The sequence below is a fragment of the Nansenia antarctica genome, assembly GCF_963989245.1.
Source record: "Nansenia antarctica genome assembly, chromosome: 1".
NCBI classification, from domain to species: Eukaryota; Metazoa; Chordata; class Actinopteri; order Argentiniformes; family Microstomatidae; genus Nansenia; species Nansenia antarctica.
Window position 1 is genome coordinate 46,863,624 of NC_137674.1, and position 18,641 is coordinate 46,882,264.

At 42.9% G+C, this 18,641-nt stretch overlaps 1 protein-coding gene across 1 annotated transcript in view; it reads left to right on the plus strand.

The window, feature by feature from the left end:
• Window positions 1-12,215, plus strand: part of LOC308168647 (MAM domain-containing glycosylphosphatidylinositol anchor protein 2-like) — a gene marked incomplete at its 3' end in the record, with an annotated part of 167,235 nt that extends 155,020 nt beyond the window's left edge. Inside the window, exons 15-17 of the mRNA XM_080543250.1 lie at window positions 3,998-4,128; window positions 10,978-11,080; window positions 12,127-12,215. Of these exons, the coding sequence (XP_080399376.1) occupies window positions 3,998-4,128; window positions 10,978-11,080; window positions 12,127-12,215 (323 nt within the window). The remainder of the gene's footprint in view (window positions 1-3,997; window positions 4,129-10,977; window positions 11,081-12,126) is intronic.
• Between the last annotated feature and the right edge of the window lie 6,426 nt (window positions 12,216-18,641).

The window sequence follows — 18,641 nt, forward strand, 5'->3', positions numbered from 1 at the left end:
ACAATTTCCTAAGTTTGTCTCTTTTACACCACCACAATGGATTTGAAATTAAACAATCAAGATGCAGTTGAAGTACAGACTTTCAGCTTCTATTTAAGGGGGTGAAAAGAATATTGTATGAAACTTTAGGAATTGCAACCATTTTTATACACAGTCCCCTAGTTTCAGGGGCTCAAATATAATTGGACAATAAATAAAATGCTCATTTTTAATACATCCTAGTAGGCAATGACTGCCTGAAGTCTGGAACCCATGGACATCACCAAATGCTGGGTTTCCTCCTTTGTGATGCTTTGCCAGGCCTTTACTGCAGCTGTCTTCAGTTGTTGTTTGTTCATGGGTCTTTCTCCCTTTAGTTTTGCCTTCAGCAAGTGAAATGCATGCTCGATTGGGTTGAGATCAAGCGATTGACTCGGCCATTGCAGAAAATTCCACTTCTTTGCCTTCTTTGCTTTCGCAGTTTTGGGTCATTGTGCATCTGTACTGTGAAGCACCGTCCAATCAACTTTGCTGAATTTGGCTGAATCTGAGCTGACAGTATATCCCTAAACACTTAAGAATTCATTGGGCTGCTTCTGTCTTCTGTCACATCATCAATAAACACTAGTGACCCAGTGCCATTGGAAGCCATGCATGCCCATGCCGTCACACTGCCTCCACTGTGTTTTACAGATGTGGTAAGCTTCGGATCATGAGCCTTCTCAATACTTATTTCTTCCCATCATTCTGGTTCAAGTTGATCTTAGTTTCATCTGTCCAAAGAATGCTGTTCCAGAACTGGGCTGGCTTTTTTGGATTTTTTTTAAGTCTAATCTGGCCTTTCTATTCTTTAAAATATATTTAGCCTTTATTTAACCAGGTCGGTCCCATTGAGATCTCTTTTCCGAGGGAAGCCTGGCCAAGACAGCAGCTTAAAACATCAAGTTTGGACAGTTAAAACAAACAGCAGAATTACACAATAAAACAACACCAGATCAACAACAATAAATAGATAAAATACAATCTGATCAGTGCAATAGAATAAAATAATGGGACATTCATATAAAACAGGAGCAAGAACGATATGAGGCTGATTTCAACCTATCTGTGTCTCACTTAACCTATACAGCTCATTGAGAGTCCCACACACCCCAATCTAAAATTCCCAGATAAATCTTCACTAATCGGCTTGTTCTTAACTAATGCTCCACACAAGCACTCTACGGCAGGTATTTTTGCTAATGATATAAGTGACCACTGTGTGATTGCTGCAGTCAGAAATGCAACGGTTCCTAAAACTAAACCCCGCTTTGTGATTAAACGTAACATGAAGGCATTTGTTGAACAGGGATTCCATCATGACTTGTATGATTTTGACTGGGAACATATTGAATTATGTAATGATGTACAGACTGCATGGGAGTTCTTCCATGAAGGTCTCTCCTCTCTTGTTGAAAAGCATGCTCCCTTCAGGAGGTATAAAGTCAAAGGGTCTGGTGGAGGCCAGCTGGGCTGGTGGAGGCTAGTAGCCTGGTGGAGGTTAGCTGGGCTGGTGGAGGCTAGTAGCCTGGTGGAGGTTAGCTGGGCTGGTGGAGGTTAGTAGCCTGGTGGAGGTTAGCTGGGCTGGTGGAGGCTAGTAGCCTGGTGGAGGTTAGCTGGGCTGGTGGAGGTTAGTAGCCTGGTGGAGGTTAGCTGGGCTGGTGGAGGCTAGTAGCCTGGTGGAGGTTAGCTGGGCTGGTGGGGGCTAGTAGCCTGGTGGAGGTTAGCTGGGCTGGTGGAGGCTAGTAGCCTGGTGGAGGTTAGCTGGGCTGGTGGAGGCTAGTAGCCTGGTGGAGGTTAGCTGGGCTGGTGGAGGCTAGTAGCCTGGTGGAGGTTAGCTGGGCTGGTGGGGGCTAGTAGCCTGGTGGAGGTTAGCTGGGCTGGTGGAGGCTAGTAGCCTGGTGGAGGTTAGCTGGGCTGGTGGAGGCTAGTAGCCTGGTGGAGGTTAGCTGGGCTGGTGGGGGCTAGTAGCCTGGTGGAGGTTAGCTGGGCTGGTGGAGGCTAGTAGCCTGGTGGAGGTTAGCTGGGCTGGTGGAGGCTAGTAGCCTGGTGGAGGTTAGCTGGGCTGGTGGGGGCTAGTAGCCTGGTGGAGGTTAGCTGGGCTGGTGGAGGCTAGTAGCCTGGTGGAGGTTAGCTGGGCTGGTGGAGGCTAGTAGCCTGGTGGAGGTTAGCTGGGCTGGTGGGGGCTAGTAGCCTGGTGGAGGTTAGCTGGGCTGGTGGGGGCTAGTAGCCTGGTGGAGGTTAGCTGCTGTAGAGCTGGTAGAGACTGGTAGCCTGGTGGAGGTTAGCTGCTGCAGAGCTAGTGGAGGCTAGCTTCTGCAGGGCTGGTGGGGGCTGGTAGCTAGCTGGCTGGTGAGGGCTGGTAGCTAGCTACTGCAGATCTAATGGGGGCTAGCTACTGCATGGCTGGCAGAGGATAGCTGGTCCCCCCCAAAAAGCCCAGGCTTCAAACAATTCCAAGGCAAACAAGGTCTCAAACAGTCCTAAGACAAACTGATATAGTATCTTGAAGTGAGAAAATTAAAAAGAACTTGCAACGCATCCAATATTCAACTCTATGTCTGACAAAATTGACTTAAAACACGACTTAGAACATTAAAATCCACAGACCTAACAAACAAAGGATTCAGGTAGCTGCCGTCTTGGATTGGTAAAGAAATAATATGGACATACCTGTCCATGAAACAGCTTTGGAGTCAATTGTCCAATTACTTTTGGTCCCTTGAAAAAGAGTGGGCTACATATTAAATAGTTGTAATTCCTAAACCCTTCCTCCAATTTGGATGTGAATACCCTCAAATAAAGCTGTGAGTCTGCACTTTAAGCTCATATTCATTATATAACTTTAACTTGAATATATTTTGGTAAACAGCTAAAATAACAAAAGATCTATCAGTCTCCAAATATATATGGACCTAACTGTATGTATGTGCTTAAAGAGAAAGTTCCGTTTTTTTCATTCCATGTACACTAATGCTAAGTGTAGCCCCAGAGCCAGCCAAGAAAAGATCAAGAATGAAAATATGACAAATATTATAATGAAAAAGTTTCGAAAGTGTATGAGCCTACAACACTCAAAAGTAAGTGGAAAATGAGGTCTAACATTGTAAACCTGAACTATCCCTTTAAGGGGGCAGCGTTAAAAGAGAAATTAATAAAACAACCCCAAAGCAATACTTTGCTTATCTTCTTAACCTGTCTGATCCAATCACTAAACTCACTCAACAGTCACCCAAGGCATTTATATTCACAAGCTTGTTTAGTGCAGATGCAGACAACACTGTGTATGAGTGAGTGAGTGACTGCTGGTGAGGAAATCTTAAGGCTAATTTTGAAGAAGTAATTTTTCAGGAGCCTCATGTTGTCATTTGATCATTCCAGTGAGTTCCACTTAAGGTTGTCCCCAGGGTAATGTGGCTCAGTGTACCATGTCTCTGCTCCTCCACTTCAGAGCACTCTCTCTGGAGTCTCTCTCTCTGTCTCTCCCTCTCTGCCATCTCTCTCTCTCTCTACCTCTCTCTCTCTGTCTCTCTCTGCCATCTCTCGCTCTCTCTCTCTCTCTCTCTCTCTCCGTCTTTCTCTCCTTCCCTCCCTGACTGCCGTCTCTCTCCTTTTCTCTCTCTCTCTCTCTCTCTCTCTCTCTCTCTCTCTCTCTCTCTCTCTCTCTCTCTCTCCGCGCCATCTCCTCTGAGGCAAAACATATGAGATCTGACTCTCTGTTCTTGACAAATTGAATTATCTTGTCAAATGAATCCATTATGATACACTCTAGTCTTCTCTCCCGGAGACAGCCACACTCATGAAAGATGGATTCACATTTGCAGTAATTGCTTTACTTTCTTATAATCTTTACAGAGGGTCATAAATAATGTGCTCTGCCAGGACAAGGTCATATTTACAAATATGATGATGATGATGATGATGATGATGATGATGATGGTGACGGTGACGGTGATGACGGCGCTTGTTTCTCCACCAGGGTCTCTGAACGTGTACCTGCGTCAGAAGAGCCAGACGGCCCCAGAGAGCTCGGCGTGGACCCTGGTGGGGAACCAAGGGGACCGGTGGAGGCAGGCCAATGTCAACATCCACCCAACAGCATCGTTCCAGGTAGGCTTCTCGCTGAGGGGAGGGACATGGACACCTGGACCACCAGCAGGCAGCTGGGGTGGTCACAGAGTCAGACACCGTGTGGTTACAGCTGGGTTTCCGTTAACCGGTAATTACCGGTCTTTGTCCGATAAAATCTGTTGAAGTCCGACATATTTAAACCTCTTCGGTCATAATGTCCGGTGAAAATAACCGCTAAACCCAGTAGCCCATTCGGCGGTAACGCGCCCCATCTGGCAACCCTGTCTCTCAACGGCGCGAGTAGTTTCGTCAGTTAATTGAGTTTGATCTAGTCTAAATAAAACCACTGCAGTGACCGGAGTCAAGGTTATTGTTCTGCGTGTTTTGGATGTGCTAGAGCACAGTGAATGACCACCGAGGGCCGTGAGATGCGGCTAGTAAAGGACGCTAGCCATCTCAACCCCGTTCATTGATTGAGCCTGCCGTGCCCGTTCCAGCCCTGAGTCGGGAGAAGTACTACGGGAGTAGTGCGCTACTATCGACAGCCTGGGCTACTGGTACCATTAATTAGGATTGATTAGATTAGGTTGACAATACCACACTACATTTGAGTTTAGGGATATCAATGTTATATATTTGTGTATGTTTTATCTTTATGTATTAAATGTTATAATTGTTCCACATTTGAGACCTGTCTTCCCCCCACTCAGTTATTCAGTCGGTGTCCATCATTTTAGTTCAATTTAGTCTATCTATAGTGTTAGAGTTTAATTTGTGCCACTAAATTGAAATGTGGGGTGTGTATCCCCCCGATACATCCTCCTCATTCTCATACTCCCGAGTCCGAGTAAGTATGATTTGACAGGCACCTAGACTTAATGCCTTCCCAATCAGCGAGACGTGGTTATAGAATTGACGTTGTTTTATTGATAAAAAGGGTAAAACTGGAAAGAGAATATAAAAAACTTACATTACTGTCGTGAAACTATTTAACACACTTCAGCGGTTCCCAAACTTTTTCAATCAGGCCCCCCTTGGGTAATTGGAAATATTTTCAAGCCCCCCCTAACCCGGTCCCCACCTAGATTGATATAATTAATTGTATAAAGTTGTAAAAACATTACATTTTCTCTTCTAATAATAACAAGACACATATATCCAACTATAGTTTTATATTTTATTATGGGTTGAAAAGGAACATAAGTGCTTGGCAAATGATCCTGTGCCACTGACATATTCAACATAATCAACATTAACTAATTTCTACTGCATCACTATTCTTACTCCTCACATTCCTATCACAATTACGATCAATGACTTGTGTGTGCTTGCTTTGCTTTGTTAACGTAATGTGGAGTCCGTTCATTGATCGATCGATGCAGTCCGTTCAAATAGCCGTCAAAAGCTAAACTAGGCATACTTAAAATTACCAATTACATACTCAAATCCCATTAATGCAATTGAAATAAACATCTTAAAGTAGCCTACAGTCGTAATTCAAAGTAGCAAAGGTGACTAGGCTGCCCAGTGTGGCGCGCGTGCAGCCCTGGACATAGTATGCCATAGTAGCGCATGCGAATCATGAAAGCCTATATTATTATATAGTTCGCGATCTAATCGTATCGGATGAGAAATAGACATTAAATGGCATAGGCCTATATAGGCTACACAACAGCTAATCACCGCGACAAACACCTATATTATATTCTAATATGATGACCGGAATTTCTCCCGTTTGTCCGACACATTGAAATCTTCCCGGACACGTTGACCGGCACTAATTTTTTCTAACGGAAACCCTGGGTTACAGTCCATTTCACGGCCTGCCAAGTGAGGCCACACAGCCCACTGAATCTACACATCCCTGAGGAGCCGATGAAAACACGGACAACGCTCTGGGACACGTTCAGCACGCTCTATTCTCTAGTCTGAAGCATCTCACGCTCTATTCTCTAGTCTGAAGCATCTCACGCTCTATTCTCTAGTCTGAAGCATCTCACGCTCTATTCTCTAGTCTAAAGCATCTCACGCTCTATTCTCTAGTCTGAAGCATCTCTCCGTTTTTTTCTAAAGTTTTTAGCAGCGTTCGTTTTTCTATGACGTCATATCCCAGAGTCTACCTGTAACTTGAGGCCTATAGGTATGATGCATAATGATGGTCGTCAGTTATTATTATGATAGGTTATAATGCATCATTACTAGGGTTGTCAATGTTAACGCGTTAACGTTCATAATTAATCTGGAAATCATATTACCAAGATATACATATATGTGTGGTGGCCTGGGAAAACCCTTCACATGGTGGCATTTTGACATTTTCATTTGTTTATATTTCCATAAATTAGAAGTTCTCAGCTATTCATAACTGGTTGAATGACTGAGATAGCCCTTTATTTTAAAAAGTTATGAGCATTTTAATGTAGCATGTCAAAAAAAGTGAAAGGGGAGAAATCCTCCCCTTTCTCCTCCGGGTCGGGGGAGGAGCCTATGCAGATCGGCCGGTCTCGTAAAGCGGGGTACACACATAAGGATTTTCTGCGATTTCAGCGATTTTCGGATGTCTGAAAACAACAGAAAACGCCCGGTTATCAAATGGATCTTAACATTTTCCTATAACAAAATCCTGGGGTGTGAGGTGTGTTTACTGTGTTAAGAGTCACTTCTCTTCAATTGTGCAATCAACTCTCCTGGCAACCTGCTCGGAAAATGGGCGTGACCGGCAATCGTGCAATCGTGAAATGTGAAATGCGTTCAATACTTCCGACCAGAAATCATAGGGTTGCCAGATTGTTTGGTGGAATTAGCGGTTTTATACTGTGGTTAGGGTGGAAAATGTCATTCCCATCTGGCAACCCTGCTCGCCAATCAAGAAGCGAGCTGACTTCTTCTTTTCGTTTTTCTGCACTTTATTTGCCCTGTCGCACATGGTTGTCTCGTACAGGTCAGTCAGGGTACTACGTTAGATAATAATAACTTTATTTGTATAGCGCTTTTCCTGCAAACGTTGCGGCTCAAAGTGCTTTAAGCATTATATAATCTTAATTTAATTATTTTGTAATTTAAAGGCAATATTAAAAGGATGGGTTCACGCGAGATTTCTGGCTTGGGGAACGAGACTAGAGAGTCCGGAATCTGTCGTTCCCCACGCCCATTTTCCGAGCAGGTTGAGAGTTGAGAGTTGATTGCACAATTGAAGAGAATTGACTCTTAACACACCTCACACCACAGGATTTTGTTATAGGAAAATGTTAAGATCCATCTGACAATCGGGCGTTTTCTCTCGTTTTCTGTCGTTTTCAGACATCCAAAAATCGTGCCAAAACCGGCCAAAAACTCCTTATGTGTGTACAGGGGCGCCGCTAAGGGGGTGGTAAGTTAGGACGATTCTAAGGGCCCAGCACTGACAGGGGCCCATGAGAATCTTTTTTTTTTTTTTTTTTTTTTTATATATTATATTTATAAATATTATTATTATTATTATTATTATTATCATAAGGACGTTAATGTAGCCGAATTCAAATTATAATTCTATGTAATAAAAAAAGTCACAAAAGAAACAAACTGGAGTTTTGTTTCTCTATGTTTAACAAAATTAAGCCTTATTATTTACCCCTCTATTTAGTCATTGCATGGTTCAGTCCACCGCGCGCGAGCTGCTAGACGAGAGGAACGTTACCGCAAATATTCTGACAAGGTTTCCATGACCAACACGTCCTGCTGTAGTATGTGTGTGGGACAGATGGAGGACAGCCAGATTGGAAATGCATCAAATGTACGTGTGCGTGCGTGGACGATGTCGTGAAAGGCAAAGCCAAAGTCAGGGTCTCAAAAGAGAAAAGTAAAAAAATCACTAAAAACAGTGGTTTAGTGATCTAATCACTGCGTGGATGATCTAGTTAGCTCGCTATCCGCTTGTTAAGTCGTGACGTGTTTCCGGGACCCAACGTTGGCTGAGGTGCTGTCTTCGAAATGGAGAAATAATAATAATAATTAATTATATTTATATAGCGCTTTTCCGGGGCTCAAATACCCTGACAATATGGAGAAAACGGGAAAGTGCTGTGTCCCTTGTTGTATGAATAGATCCGAGTCTAAAAAACTATTAAACTGTCATTCTACCGTTGTAGTTCAGAGGTATTCTGGTGCGGAGAATTTCTGGTTTGGACTCGGAAATGGCTAAACGTCACTTTTGACGTCAGGCTTAACAAGTGGATAGCTAATTAACATTAACTTCAAGTATAGTTAACTTACAGTGCACTGTCAGTATAATTTCAGTTAAATGTATGAGATGAGGGCAATTTTGGTCCAAATATAGGTTATTAGAGCTCAGTGAATTTGTATCCAGCAGCTATGCACTCTTGCTATTATAGCTAGCTAGCTAGTATAATGTTACATGCTAATGACGTCATGCACAGATGCACCTCCCAGTTGAAGGAGAAGGGGGTGAGCAGTAGGAGTTTGGGGTTAACAAACATATTTAGAATATTTTAATGTATGCTGCATTACCATGCAAGCATTGAATACAACTTTAGCTAATATTCATATTTAGTTAATAGTTCTTCCAGTAATTGCAATAACATTGACCACACTGGCATCTTAATAATATTGTTAGCTAGCTAGATAACATTTAAGTTAGCTAATCTGGTGTAATGTATGTGTTATTATGTTAATACTATTATAGGACATATTATGAATTATGTACCTATGGATACTCCATGCCAGGGCCCTCTTCAAGCAAGGCAGCCAGAGAGGAGAGCAGAGGTGGGGGGGTAGTGGTGGTCTAGTAGTGGATAGTGAGTTGGACTTGTGATCGGAAGGTTGCGAGTTCAAATCCCGCCTGAAACCACACCACTACTAGTGTGCCCTTGAGTAAGGCACTTAGCCTTCAGTTACTCCAGGGGGAATGTCCCTGTAATTCGTAATTGTTTGGATAAAATGAATAAAATGTTTACAAATTAAGAGGTAAAGAGGCAGAAGAAGAAGAGCAAGAAGTAACAAAGGACAATGACAGCAGCACAGCAAGTTGGCTTCATCACTAGATTTTAAGGATCTTATTAAAGATTTTGCTACTAAGAAGGCCCAGCGTTTAGCTTTGATTTGATTTGATCTCTTTACTCCTATCTTGAATCGTTGTGCATTAGGCTAGATATAGTTTTTAGCTCTCCAGGTATACTATTCCACAGTACTGCCAGTGTAAAAATAAAAATCTTCCCATTTCACATTCAATTTCGCTGGCACCATGTCTGTGTTGCTCCCTCTTGTATAAGACACGTTTGTCTTTGTGTGAAACAAGCAATGCTGAGTCAGTAAATATCTCTCTGCTGTAATTCTTCATTGATCTAATCCTGACAGTATTATGGCCAACTGATCTTTACAAGATCTACATTTATTTAGACACAATACCACCCCATTCAAATTATATTTTTATTTTTTATTATAGATTTATACTTTTATAATTGGGTTCCAATCTTCATTTAATTATACTTTTGTCCTTGTGTTGTTCAAGTCTTAATTTAATAAGTTAAAGAATGTTGAGATTTCTTTGCTGAATTGTTGATTCCTGTATTAACTGTAATTTTAAATTACATTTACAAAAGATGTCCATCATTGGATTTCTTGCAGTGCATCAATAGTTCATCAACTTCAACTGGGTTTAGGTTGATGGGTGGTTTAGGTGGGGGGGCCCAAAATGTTATTCTGTCATGGGGCCCAGAATCTCTAGCGGCGCCCCTGTGTGTGTACCCCGCATAAAGCCGACAGGTAATAATTAGTGCTGTCAAACGAAACAAAATAATAGGCTGTGATTAATCATGATTAATCAGAAGGTTAATCACATGTGTGGTGTTGGAATAAACAAATGCATGACAAACTGGTTAGAGGAATCTCATCTTATTTAGTTTATTTCTTAATAAGATTAGAGTCTCTTAATTTGCTGAGTAAAAAAGTCTCAGGGAGTGCTTGGCTTTGCCCACAATGCCCATAATGAATTGCAGACTTAATTAGCAGACAAACACATAAAGAACAGTTACAAAGTAATGTCTGCTAAAAAGTGTAAACAGCTTGCCTGTAAATTGTTTGCAAAGTAACATCTCACCCAAATGAATGCTACAGTGAGTAGGCCTATTTAAGAAACTGAATGCCATAGTGTCTCTGAAGAGACACATTGAACAGTCCCTTTTCACACTCTTATGCGGGGTACACACGATTTTCGGATGTCTGAAAACGACAGAAAACGACAGAAAACGCCCGGTTATCAGATGGATCTTAACATTTTCCTATAACAAAATCCTGTGGTGTGAGGTGTGTTAAGAGTCAATTCTCTTCAATTGTGCAATCAACTCTCAACTCTAGAGTCTCTTTCCCCAAGCCAGAAATCTCGCGTGAACCCATCCTTTTAATATTGCCTTTAAATTACAAAATAATTAAATTAAGATTATGTAATGATTAAAGCACTTTGAGCCGCAACGTTTGCAGGAAAAGCGCTATACAAATAAAGTTATTATTATTATTATTATCTAACGTAGTACCCTGACTGACCTGTACGAGACAACCGTGTGCGAGAGGGCAAATAAAGAGCTGAATAATGAAAAGAAGAAGTCAGCTCGCTTCCTGATTGGCGAGCAGGGTTGCCAGATGGGAATGACATTTTCCACCCTAACCACAGTCTAAAACCGCTAATTCCACCGAACAATCTGGCAACCCTATGATTTCAGACATCCGAAAATCGCTGAAATCGCAGAAATTCCTTATGTGTGTACCCCGCTTTAGTGTTACCAAAGTGTAACCAAAACATTTATCAGGAGATAGTAGTGTGTGGTTGACCTATGAGCTCTTGAATTGAGGAATCATTTTTTGTGGTCAAATGTGTTTTCTCCCTCGTCCACGTAGTTGGTACTGGAGGGGGTCCGAGGGGGTGGTATCGAGGGAGATATCGCCATTGATGATGTCACCATCGAGGAGGGAGAATGTAAAGACCCTCCACCCAGTAACAGTAAGTGATTTATCTGACACTGGGTCCCATGGCAACCAAGGATGTTTATACTGTACATTATCAACAACGTTGATAATGCAATGGAATGAGTAAAGGCCAGTGGAGGCTATTGGAGGTAGAAATCAGAGGATGGGCTCATCCACACGCATGTTCGATACCATTCTTCATTCTGTTCCATGCAGGCATTCTGATTTCTACCTCCATCAGCCTACTCTGGATATATTCAACTAAACTACTAATTTAGTAAGTAATTACAAGGCAAATACTAGATTACTGTGCAAAAACATGTTTAATACAATGTTCTTTCAAGTAGAATTGTGTTGTTTCATCAAATGAAGTGTAAACCAATATGTTGCCATTACTCCCAGTAATTACAGTTCTCAGAGCTATTAGAAACTGCTATTCTCAGCTATTTTTAAAGAGGTTAGTACCGCAAAAGGTGCTTTGCTGCATCACACATAATCTCTTAGGTTGTTTCTGGGCATCCTTCCACATTGTCAGTGAATGTGGATTTTAATGTGGATTAACAGCAGGGGAGGCTGGTGGAGGTAGAAATTGGAGGACGGGTTCACAGTAATGTATGGAATAGAATGAGGAATGGTATGAAACATGTGTGTTTGATACCATTCCTCATTCCGTTCCATGAATTACAATGAGCCCGTCCTACAATTTCTACCTCCACCAGCCTCCACTGATGAGCAGCTGCTGTTAGGTGTTATGTGTCCCAGACACGGTCTGATTGACCTAATAAAGACATATTTGCTCCATAAAATGGCTCTTTTTATCACACTCATTACTCACATCAAAAGAAAACACAGTAATGCATTTAAAATAATGTTAAAGATAACATAACAAATGTCCCCCTACATTTCATGATGTCTGCCAGTTTAATCTAATTTGAGGTTTCATATGTTCTCTGACTGTACGATGCAGCGATTCTGATTCTGATTCTGATAAAGGATTCATCTATACAGCTAGAGCTGCCACAGGTGGAGTGTGTTCAGCTCCAGCTCCCATGAGCCCATCATCTTCCTTCCTCCCCACAGATCTGAGGTCTCTGGACTCGCCCACCACGCCCCATATATGGCAGTTGTTCATCACCCTGACTTTGGTCCTGTTTGGCCACCAGAGGTGACCCCCCTCCCCCAGGAGACCCCTGGAGCCTATGGACCCCCCATGGAAGAGACTGCAGGCCTGGACTGTCCAATTGTCAACCCCCTCCTCAACTACCAAAGATTCATACAGACTGCAGCGGACCGGACCCGATCCTGGAGAGCAGTGGCAGACACAGCATCAGCAGCCCAGCTCAGGGTTAGGACGGGGCTTGGAGACTGACGGACAACTGACTCAGCCAATCCGGATGTCTGACATAGAGAGACTGACACATAGACTGATTGGCGTCTATGTGGTTCATATGTCTGACCTACAGTCTGTATGCACACAGAAAGGTGAATGGTGGAGACTGTCTGTCATAGACACAACAAGACTGTGTGTTGTTTTGTTTTGAAAGCGAAACAGAGATTGTGAGTGCGGGTGCGGGTGCCACGCACGTGCATGTGTGTGTGTGTGACAGCTCAAGAGGCGGAGGGACAGTCTTTGTTTCTAAGTAGATGACGCATTAAAGGTATGAAGGGTCCATTTTTGTAAAGCACAAGGATACATATTTTGGTTCAATTTAGCTTTTTGTTTTTTTCATGTGCGTGTTAAGTCCATGGTACCCGGGAGCATGACTCATGCAATGGTTTATTATTTGGGTGTAAATCTGTGAAAAATGTTGTAAACAACAGTAACAACAATAATTCACTCTGACCCGCAGCCACCCTCATGAATAAAGGAGAGCGTCTTTGTTAGCCCTGTGTGTCCCTGCTACAATGCTGAGGCCGCCTAAGGTTGGCTATCACCATGTGGATAAACAAACAACAACAACAACACCATTTGCTTATTTTCTACCCCAAGGCTGAAACCCATTCTCTATGGGTCATAATAATATTCATAACTCAATTTATTATCTTCATTCCTTTGTGTTTACCTCCTGATATATATTTATTTATTTGTTTTGTTTTTCTAAATGTTGAGATTATTGAAGGTTGGTTTAATTAAATGTGCATACAAATGAACTTGGTTGGCGTGTACTATACACAGTACTGGGTATACCCAGGGACTGAAGTATGTAATATGGTATGTGTGCTGACTCCTCCCCTGACCCTTCCTCTGACTCCTCCTCTCTGACTCTTCTTGATAGCTACTAGGAGAGACTCCTGTTCCGACTCCTACTTTGACTCCTCCTCTGACCCCTCCTCTGTGATAGAACTCTGACTCCTCCTCTGTGTTAGTATGACTCCATCTCTGACCCCTCCCCTGACTCCTCCTCTCTGACTCCCCCTGATAGCAACTGGGAAAAACTCCTTCTCTGTGTTACAACTCTGACTCCTCCTCTGACTCCTCTGACTCCTCCTGACTCCTCCTCTGACTCCTCCCCTGACTCCTCCCCTGACTCCTCCCCTGTGATAGAACTCTGACTTCTCCTGACTCCTCCTGACTCCTCCTCTGACTCCTCCCCTGTGATAGAACTCTGACTCCTCCTGACTCCTCCTGACTCCTCCTCTGACTCCTCCCCTGACTCCTCCCCTGTGATAGAACTCTGACTTCTCCTGACTCCTCCTGACTCCTCCTCTGACTCCTCCCCTGACTCCTCCCCTGTGATAGAACTCTGACTTCTCCTGACTCCTCCTGACTCCTCCTCTGACTCCTCCCCTGACTCCTCCCCTGTGATAGAACTCTGACTCCTCCTGACTCCTCCTGACTCCTCCTCTGACTCCTCCCCTGACTCCTCCCCTGTGATAGAACTCTGACTCCTCCTGATACCGGGAGGGATGGAGACCTCAGAACCATCTGACGTACTGTAGGGGCCTGCCTCTGTCCCACCTGCCCTTAACACTCAGAATGTGATTTAATGAACGCTGATGCGACACCTCGTTTCTCTTTCATTACTTAGAGAGAGGGATGAGATGAGGGATTATTGCTCTCCTCCTCCCCTAAGTACTCCAGGCTTTATTAACAAAGGTAATTGCAATCCAGCCCTGTGTGTGAAAGGTTATCTTGCATCTTCATCTCTCTCTGTTACCCTTTTCACACTACTGAGCCAATCTAAGCTGAGCTGAGCTGAGCTGTGCTTGCCTGGTTACGCATCCACCATAGTTACTCTAACAGTGCTGGAAAGGACAATGTGAAAAGAAAATATCAAAGTCTAAACTGTATAAAGGCCCTTTTGATTTATTTTATCTACAGAAGCTTCTAGAAGGAAGCTCTCTCTCTTCTGTTTCTTCTATCATGACCACTCGCTGAGGTCAGTGTTACACATGGTGCTTCAGACTGTACTGACAGACAGTACATACCTTGGCTAGCATACCTTATCTGTAAGGTCATACCTCTCTCTCTCTCTCTCTCTCTCTACTGCCAAGATTAACACTCCTTTCCATTATAAGTCATTGTCTTGCCCTTTGGTTTCAACATGGCCCTATAAAACACATAAATAGGGGCAAAAAAGAGAGAAAAAAACTTGAATGTCAACACTCTCTATCTCCCTGCATGAGTTTCCCATTGATCATGATACTGTGCCCCATACAGAATTATGGCAGTCTTTTTTGAAGGTTACTTTATGAGCAGTACTGTTGAAAGAGCAGTTTTTGCATTGTCAACGTCCTATCTCCCAACAGCTATGGTCCACCAGGGCCATGCGGGATAGAGGCTGCTTCTCTCTGCCATCAAATCAAGTGCCTTCAGAATTAGTGAAAGATCATGTGATTTAGACTGTCATGATGGGGATACCATACAGCATTTGCCCATTTAGGCACATTTTATAGAGAGAAACATGACTGGAATAAGCAACTCCTCAGTAAAATTAATGGTTAACAATGCATGGGGATGACATGGTGTCAGATGATGGGTGTCTCTGTCCGAGTCTAGGCTCTCTGTACTGTATGTTGATATTGACGAGAACTACTTTATGTCATGGCTTCTGAGTGGGACTGTGCTGGAATGGAAGCCAAGCTTTGTCATAAACACTGCTCAGGAGTTCTAGAACCTGTCCTGTGGGCTCTAGAATCTGTCTTGTGGGCTCTAGAATCTGTCCTGTGGGCTCTAGAACCTGAACTATGGGCTCTGAATAAAGACAACATGGAGGGAGGAAGACTTTTAAAGTTTCCCACGCCCTTCAGATGGACCTGGATTTGCTGCTGAGAAAAGACACTTGTTGCCACGTCCAAGGACTGCAGAAGGAGGATCTTACAGAAGGGACTCTCACAACTGGTATTGGACATGAAAGAGCTCTGTCAGCCAATGGGATCCAACTGTCTGTCAACCAATGGAATCCTAATGTCTGTGTTTTCTCACAGACTTGACAACCAATAGGATCCTGTTTGGGTTCTCTAACAGACCTATTTTAGTACTCATATGAGAGTGTAACTCTACTTTTACAGACCCTGTAAAGACCCTGGAACTACCTGAGACCATGCTTACCTTAACCAGCTGGTTTTTGAAAAATGTATTGTAAAATCACTCTTCTATTCTATAAGGTTGGGGAAAGTTTTACATTTCCCTTATCTGTTTTTTTTCCTCCTTCTTTTCTTTGGGGAATATTTTGGTTTGTTTTCCTGGTTCCTTTTTACTTTACAGAGTTATTTAAAATAATAGAAGATTATAAGCAAATTAATTTGGTACAGACCCTGCGGAATAAGGTTTTACAAGAGTATCCATACAAAAAGCACAAGATGACACAAACCAAACTACATTTTTCAAAATGTATTTAAAAAAAAAAGTAAATAAAACGGCTATTTATCTTATGTTCAATAAGATTATTTCCAGTTGATATGTAAACCATAGCATGTGTGGTCGCTTTTTGAAATTAAAAAAATATAATGTTTCATCTTACAATTAGCTTTATGCCTTCCGTACCCCTATGTCTCTGACAGTTTGATTGCAAAATGTATCCACGATGTCTGCAAACATTAGCTATTCCTCTGTGACCACTTGTTTTTATTTCATAGGGACAGTAAAAAGAGACATTCTTCATGCAAATTGCTCTCTACACACACACACACACACAGCCAAGTGGAACTAGACTCCAACTCTTTCTCTCTAGTGCTGCTGGTCCTCTATCATTATGCATAAGTACCACCAGCAAACTGATTTTGTTTGACAAATTTCACTGCTTTTTAATGTATGTTGATTTTCTCCCCCTAGGCTACCATTTTGACGTCAATGAGCCGAGCAACTGTTTGAGTTCCACCCTAAAAGTAAACCTATATATCCTATTGTACAGCAGACTTCAACAGGCACTTTAACTCAATAATACATTAGCTCTAATGGGAACAGAATAAATGTATTATTTGGGGGTAATCATTCTCTTGGCAGAAAGCACCCACAAACATTACTTTGTCAAAATGTATCAGAAAGATATTTTTTATAACTATAATTATATCTGCAATAGACTCTGTCATAATTTGGATTTGACTTCCCTGATGATTACATTGCATTATTATGAATAAATACACTTCAAATGTGATTGTTCATGTTGTGTCCTCTGTCAGTGTGAGGATTCACATGGTTACTGGTCATTAGGTAGTGCTGCAATATACTCTGTGTGCGTGCGTGTGTGTGTGTGTGTGTGTGTGCGTGTGCGTGTGCGTGTGCGTGTGCGTGTGTGTGTGTGTGCGTACGTGCACACGGTCTGTCTGTCTGTATGTATGTCTGTCTGCCTGCCTGCCTGTCTGTCTGTCTGTCTGTCTCAGTCAGTCAGTCTGTCGATGGAGATCTCCAACAGTCTAACAACAACATTTCTAAATGGGATGCGCTCGCTTGTGATATCTGATTGTTACTATGACCTTTCAGTCACTTCTTACTGCTCAGTTACCACTGAACAAGCACAAACCTTACCACTTATGTCAGCTTCCGTCAGAAGTTTTTAATTCCCCCGTTGCCCATCCGATTTTCCTAAACTTCTCTATATTGCTTTGAGGTACTGTAGACCTCAGATCCTCCAGCTTGTGTGTTCTGTTCTCCAGTGTCCACTGTTTATTTATCCAGTTCCCCAGCCAGCAGATGAGGCCTGTATTCTGGACACAGGAAGGCAGGGATCGGGGGGGGGGCAGCAGATCTCTGGAGGCTGGCCTTCCCATCTGCAGGTACAGCTGCTGTTCGCTGCACTACAAAGTCTCTGCCATGCAGATTAGCCTAGCGAGCATATGGCAGCATAGCGTAGAGCTGATCGCTAGTCCATCCGTATGCAAAGTTCACCAGAGTGCTCTAAAAGCATTGAACGTACTGGAGAGGACTCAGGTGAGGGTGTGTTCATGTGAAGCTTTTATCTCAGGTAATGGGCTGTAGGACGGCCACTCAAACCAAAAATATGTTATTCCCAAAGTCGATGTTTACATATGTCTTCAGAGCCACAACCACGGTTCATCTGTGTTACGGGAGTGTTGTTGCCAACAATATATTTGTTTGATCTATTTCAGGATAGAGCGCTACCTGTCTTGACACTGTGGCTTCAAATACATTTACAAATCACATTTTGTTTGTCACGTACATCACATACAGCCATGATTGACATAGTGAAATGCCTTGCGATCTTGCTCCTCGTTCAACAACAGTCGACAACAATCAACAAATCAGCAATACATAGTAATAATACTGATCAAGGGAATGGGTAGTAGAGAGGTCCTGAATGGCTGGCAGTTTGCGGCTTAGAGGGTATAATGAGCTGGGATTTATTGACTACACACCAGGGGAGACTGGTGGAGGTACACATCGGAGGACAGGCTCATTATAATGCATGGAACGGAATGAGGAACGGTATCCAACATGTACCACTCCTCATTCCATTCCATGCATTACAATGAACCCGTCCTCCGATTTCTACCTCCACCAGCCTCCCCTGCTACACACTCAGTACCTCACGGTCCCTCAGAGAGTAGGGAGCATCCATACAGTTTTTCCTTGCCATTAGCCAGAACATCTTGGTTATGCACAGTCATTTAACTTAATGATTTTCCAGCCTTTGCCCTTGATCTGATGTTGCTGCAGATGATGTGAGCTCTCCATTAGGTTATGTTGAAAGGGTAATTTATTGTCTGAAAGTCCCAACAACCAAACCCATTTGTCACCAGTGACATCGCAAGGCAGACCAACTACAGGCCTAGAGATCGCAATGAAAAAAAAAAACTAAAAGGGCCAGTCTCTCTCTCTCTCCTACTTTCACTACTGTGGAATATAATTACAATCAGACAGTGATGTTGTTGGGTGCCTCTTCTTCTATTTACGATGTAGAAAGCACTGGAAACGTAATGCTTGTGGACTTAATAGCTAGTATACATCATACTTAAATGGGTTTTCAATTGTGTGTGTGTGTGTGTGTGTGTGTGTGTGTGAGTGTGTGTGTGTGTGTGTGTGTGTGTGAGTGTGTGCGTCTGTGTGTGTGTGTGTGTGTGTGTGTGTGTGTGTGTGTGTGTGGGTGTGTGTGTGTGTGTGTGTGTGTGTGTGTGTGTGTGTGTGTGTGTGTGTG